At 33.4% G+C, this 6,194-nt stretch overlaps 1 protein-coding gene across 1 annotated transcript; it reads left to right on the top strand.

Moving 5' to 3' along the window:
• Positions 1–858, top strand: LOC129909237 (exosome complex component CSL4). The gene is made up of 3 exons (XM_055986288.1): positions 1–251; positions 315–563; positions 622–858. Exons 1-3 carry the CDS (start codon positions 114–116, stop codon positions 841–843), a joined length of 609 nt encoding a protein of 202 aa, XP_055842263.1. The 5' UTR covers positions 1–113; the 3' UTR covers positions 844–858.
• Positions 859–6,194: the final 5,336 nt, after the last annotated feature.

Raw genomic sequence — 6,194 nt, 5'->3', positions numbered from 1 at the left:
TTTTGACATTTCATTTTGACATGTTTACATCTTGAACAAACTCCATACCGCGTTTTTAAACTTTTTAGAATAAAATACGAATTAAACCTTTATTTCTCTTTAATTCTTTTAAAATGAATTTAATTTGCCTACCTGGACAGAGACTTTGTTTATCGGATGAAAATACAGTAGCCGGCCAAGGAACCTACGAAAGACAAGGCTACATTTATTCAACATTAGCTGGAACAGTGAATGTTCGTGAACAAGATAAGGTAAACATTTCTTTTTTGTTTTATTAAAATTCCTTCCATCTTCAGAAAAAAAATATATTCTAGTTCAAATTTGTCGAAGTTAAATGCGTTGGAAATCAAACTATTGTACCTGTAACTGGCGATGTTATAACAGCCCGAGTCCAACAAGTTAATCAAAGATTTGCCAAATGTTCCATTATTTGCATTGGAGATCATATTTTAGAAAGAAATTACAGAGGAATTCTACGAAAAGAAGACGTTCGAGCAACAGAAAAAGATAATGTTGAAATGTACAAATCGTTTCGTCCAGGTGACATTATTCTAGCCAGAGTGGTAAGATTTATTTTTATGAAATTAAGGAAAGGATCTAATTTTTTATTTTTTTTTTAAGTTACCACAAACAGAATTATCCTGCTATCAATTAAGCACAGCTGAAAATGAACTTGGTGTTGTTGTTGCTTTGGCCAATGAAAGTGGTCCATATGGTGTCCCAATGGTGCCAGTTAGCTGGACTGAAATGCAATGCCCTGACACACTTGTCAAAGAGCCGAGAAAAGTAGCGAAAATTGTGCCGGAAAGTGCACTTAAAACAGAAATTGAAGCAAATGAATAAACAATTTTGAAATAACTTTCTTTTTTTTTTTTTTGCTTTTTTTTACTATTTTATTTTGTCACGAAAATAGGATCACAACAAAAACATTACTGTTAAAAAAGGAGCCAAGTTCTCCTATGTTGAAATTATGCTGGCACAAAAAGTACTGAGATGTAAAAGTGTACAAAGTTCTAAAGTTTGGGTTCAAATTCGTATCAATAAAATTTTGATTGTTCTCTTGACAATTTTTCTTTTAATTACCGATTTTTAAAGTTATTTCAAAAATTGCCAAGTAAACAATCAAAATTTTATTGATACGAATTTGAACTCAAACTTTAGAACTTGGTACACTTTTACATCTCAGTACTTTTTGTGCCAGCATAATTTCAACATAGGAGAACTTGGCTCCTTTTTTAACAGTAATGTTATTGTTGTGATTTCACTACTTTTTGCAAGGTATGGCTGTAGAATTGAAAATCTCTATATTTGATGAAAATTCAGTGAAAATGGGCGGTTGCCACGCCCCCTTGCTGAAATTCTCAAACTTTAAATTTTTTCCTTTGTATAAACTACCATCTCTACCATTCTACCAAATTTCAAGATTCTACGATAATCAGAAGTGCTCTATAATATTTGATGACAATTCAGCGGAAATGGGCGGATGCCACGCCCCCTGAATTGAAAATCTCAAATTTTCGATTTTTCCCTTTGTATACACCACAAGCCCTATCACCGTGTAAAATTTCAAGTTTCTACGTTAACGGGAAGTTCTCCATAATTTTGATGATCTGTCAGTGAGTGAGTGAGTGAGTGAGTCAGTCAGTCAGTCAGTTACGGTTTTTGAGATTTTTGAAGCCCTATATCTCAGAAACTACTCATCGTAAAAGGCTGAAATTTTGTGAGGAGTTTGGTTTTGACAAGCTCAATAAATGTAGAGAGTTCTAGCATCTTTGGTGTGGAAGTTAGAGGGGGGTCGAAAATGGCCTGAGTTGTTTCCTGTAAATAAGGGTGTAGTGCCAAAGTTGCTAGAGAACTTGGCTGGGCACCACCGTGCCCCTTGATAAATTTTATTTTGTATTTGTCTGAAAACTATTGAGTTGAAATTAAACAAAATTCCCATACAAATTTTAGTACCTATAGATAGGAACATTGGATGTGCAAAAACAAGACGATCTTTAAATCGCTTCGGTTTTTGGAATGATTAAGAGTATTCAATTTCGGTTCTCTAATTTTTAGGTATTCAGCCCTATCGTGAGTTTCATCGAAAAATTTAATTGATTTTTATAAAATAAGTACATATTTAAGGTAAATGCTAACACGTTGCTTACAGAAAATACACTGTTGAGATAAAAAAAAGTTAAATCGCAATGCTGAAGATTTGCGCCTGGGCTGGAACCTGTCACCAAATGAAAATATCAAACTATACATATGTACATAGAAGTTCCCATTTTTTACTTCCTGTGACGTTGAAAGAATCTTTTCTGCATGTCCCTAAAATAAGCAGAGCAAAGTGAGCAGAAAATAAGTTTGTTATTTTATCTTTTAGTCAAATTAACTGATAGTTAAGTATCCCAAAGTTAAATTAAGTGCTCAACCACTTAACAATAACAAGAAAATGTCTTTAAATGTTAGTACAAAATAGGTTTTAGAATAATAGTTTTCAATTAATAATTAATGTAAGGTAGTCGACTTTTCTTTTCGTGGCGAACAGGAAACTAGTTTAGAGCAAAATGTAAATTCTCTTCGGGTGAAACTCATGATAACTTTTCAAATTCCGTGAAACTAGGGATAGGGCTGATTATTTTTGACAAAGTTGGAGGTCAACCTTTTTTAACGTTATAATACCATCCCAGAAATGAGAAGTATGAAAAACCAAAACGCTATTGAGTTCCGAGCGAAAAGTGGTTCACGTTCGAAAAATTTCGATTGTTTTACTTGCTCTATAGGGCAAGTATTGGTTTGGTGCCGAAAAAAAAAAAAATGAGTTTTTAATCAAATATTGGTGAAATATTTCCAGAGAAACAAAATTCTTTTGAAGATTTACGATAGGGCCCATTTCAATTTTTCCCTATTGAGTTCCGAGCGAAAAGTAGTTCACGTTCGAAAAATTCCGATTGTTTTACTTGCTCTATAGGGCAAGTATTGGTTTGGTGCCGAAAAAAAAAATGAGTTTTTAATCAAACCCAACATTACGATGATGGAGAAGTCTGAAAAAGTGGGTCTCGCAATCCCGTCCGCGAGTCCATCTGTACACATTTCCACAGCCTTAATTTGGTACAGATGATTTCTATAGAATTCTGAAAGTTTGTTTTTTTTTATATCACGCTTAGAAATTGTACATCCCATAAAAATTTTTCAAGTTATAGCAAATTACTCGAAAACGGCTCTAACGATTTTGATTAAAATTTGCAGACGTAATATTACTGATTGCTATAAACGCTCATCAGTAAAACATTTCATATTCCTGATGTCTCAATTTTTACTGCTGGATTTTACTGATAGCTATAACTGAGGCCTAGAAGTGCCATTTTTTGAGTGGCAAAAGTAGTTTGACCAGCATTTTTGTTTTCAATTTTGGTAAGGAAAAGTAATAGGTTTTGCAAATTTCCAATGTTGAATATGTTTAGGCTCAGATTCATAAAAAAAAAATTGGAAAAATTTCAAAAATAAACATTGAAATTAGGGCATTTATTGTTACAAGTTAAAATTCCCGTTAACTGTTAACAAATCAATTGAGAAATGAGTTGTTTGTGTCAAATTATGCACTAACTAATAAATAAACACAAGAGTACGGGGACTGAGTAGAATCTATCTTATAACTTTAAACGAGCTAAAATTGTTTATATATATGTATATATGTATATAAATATATATAAAATTGGGATCTCAGAAACGGTTCTAACGATTTCGATGAAATTTTCAGTGTTTGTTCATCTAAGCGAGTAAAAAGTTTTGGAAGTATTTTTGGAAAAATCCGCCCACTGCCACGCCCGCTTTTTTAACATATAAGTTTTTTCGGGAACGGCTCTAACGATTTCGATGAAATTTTCAGGGTTTGTTTATATAAGCGAGTAAAAAGTTTTGGAAGTTTTTTTTTTTGAAAAATCCGCCCACTGCCACGTCCACTTTTTTAACATATAAGTTTTTTCGGAAACGGCTCTAATGATTTCGATGAAATTTTCAGGGTTTGTTCATCCAAGAAAGTAAAAAGTTTTGGAATTTTTTTTTTGGAAAAATCTGCCCACTGCCAAGCCCACTTTTTTAACATTTAAGTTTTTTTTTTCGGAAACGTCTCTAACGATTTCGATGACATTTTAAGGGCTTGTTTATCTAAGGGAGTTAAAAGTTTTGTAAGTATTTTTGGAAAAATCCGCCCACTGCCATGCCCACTTTTTTACCATAGATTTTTTTTTTTGAAATTTTGAAGTCCTCTAGACATTTTGGAAGTATTTTCTCTTATATTAGTTTTGTTTTCGCAGAGAGAGATTCAACGACTTCAATAAAATTTTGAGGGATGGTTCCATGTTTTACGCATTGTTCTTTTTCTTTTTGTTATAATAACTAAACAAAATTTTTTAGATCATGACTTTTTTGATCATGTATTGATCATTTATTCAGTTGGTTGTTTTTTGTTCTGAAAAACCCTGTTTTGTTGAATTCAAATTGTAATATTTTGTGATCTAACTGCAACTTAGGAAACTTTTATACTTTTTTGAAAACTACAATAACAGGGCAACTTTTTAAAATAATAAACCATTTTCACAGCGTAAAATTTTGTTTGTGGTGTTGGTCGCAAATAAAAGTTAGAAATAGATTTTTTATAAAACTTGAAACTGTTAGTTAATTTGCAGCGAAATATGGCGTATGGAATAAAAAATATTTTGATTAATTAATTGTTCCTAATTATTGGCAATGTTTTCGTAAAAGAATTAAAAAGAAAAAACAAATATCAATAATGGGCGCAGGAAGCAAAATACTGTTGTCAAGTAGGGATTTTTCGAAATTTCACAAGAATTGCATTAAATTGAAACCCGTAAGGATTTGGGAGGAACAAGGTTCCAAATTCTGAGAGCCCTTAAGTTCCCCAATCAGCATATTTCGTTTGATCCATTACTTTTGGGACACCCTATATAAGTAAAAAAAAGAAAGGAGTAAAGCATCCACTGATACTAGTTCATACTAGCTAGTTCACCCAAAAACATACTAAGTTTTCTAAACTCAGGATTTCTACGTGAACTCTAAAAAGAGGACATCACAATAGGCCCATCAGAGGCCGCAGTGATAAGGCAAATTATTCCCACCTCTCACCCTAATCTTAGTCTTAATCCACTGATACAGAATAGAACAGAGACAGGCTATACAAAAAAAAAAGATTAACTTTATATTCACCATCCAAAACTTTCTGACCCGTAAATTAAAATTTGAACAAAAAGGGATCTCATTGCTGTAAGCATTTTCGATAATGCAGATTCCTGTAACCCTTCTATTCATTGCTGGTCGTATATTCAAACTTAAATAAACTTGATTATAAAGTGGGAATGTGGTGTTCTGTAACCCGCGAAAAAACTGGTCATTGCAAACTCAAACCCACTCCAAAAAATTGCTGTTTACATTTGATTTTTTTTTTCACTCAAAGCTATAACATTTTAGGATACCGAGCAAAGCTCGGTCACCCAGGTACTCATGATGGATGTGTAAAAAAAAAAATTACATACACAAACAAAAACAAGCATTTTTTTGGCGAAATTCACTTTAAATCCCAGATTGAACCCTAAAATCATGGAGCAGGAAATGAAATCCCTGAGGAAGAATTCCATAAACGAAAACAACAATTCCCAGGAGACTTAGGGAAGACAATTTTGGGACTTATTCAGCAAGAAAAGTACAAGTTAAAGTTTTCTAGACCGATTCCGAACAAAATTCACTTCTGGTGATTTATGGAGTGCAAAAGAACTTTCAACGTCCATTAATGCCGACGACTGTAGTTTATTTTGACAATTTAGTAAATGGTTCCAGCACCAAATACCTCGAATTTGGATTCATCGCTCCATAAGACTCTGTTAAAGTCTTCTTCCGTTCAGTCTCTTTACCGTCTCTAAGCGTTTCACTTTGTTTTGTGGTGGAAAAAGGGGTTTCCGAACAGCAACTTGTCCAAATAAAGCAGCACCTCTCAGGCTCCATTTAGCTGGGGCCAATCGCTAATTTAGGCACCTTTGTCCAGTTTTGTTATATGAGCCGTGCATAACATTTCCTAATAGATAGTAGTCGCTACTTACAATTGTGTGTTGTCAGCCGCTTCTACACCATGCTGAAAGTAACGTCTTTTTCTAAGTTAGCGATTGGCAACCAACAGAATTGTGACCCATGCAACA

The sequence above is a fragment of the Episyrphus balteatus genome, chromosome 2 (genome assembly GCF_945859705.1).
Source record: "Episyrphus balteatus chromosome 2, idEpiBalt1.1, whole genome shotgun sequence".
NCBI classification, from domain to species: Eukaryota; Metazoa; Arthropoda; class Insecta; order Diptera; family Syrphidae; genus Episyrphus; species Episyrphus balteatus.
The sequence above is the reverse complement of the archived record's forward strand: the minus strand, read 5'-3'. Positions and strand labels throughout refer to the sequence as shown.

Coding starts and splice junctions, on each gene's coding strand:
- LOC129909237 (XM_055986288.1), top strand. CDS start 114: ATGAATTTAATTTGCCTACCTGGACAGAGACTTTGTTTATCGGATGAA. Junction 252..314: donor ATGTTCGTGAACAAGATAAG/GTAAACATTTCT, acceptor AATATATTCTAG/TTCAAATTTGTCGAAGTTAA. Junction 564..621: donor ACATTATTCTAGCCAGAGTG/GTAAGATTTATT, acceptor TTTTTTTTTAAG/TTACCACAAACAGAATTATC.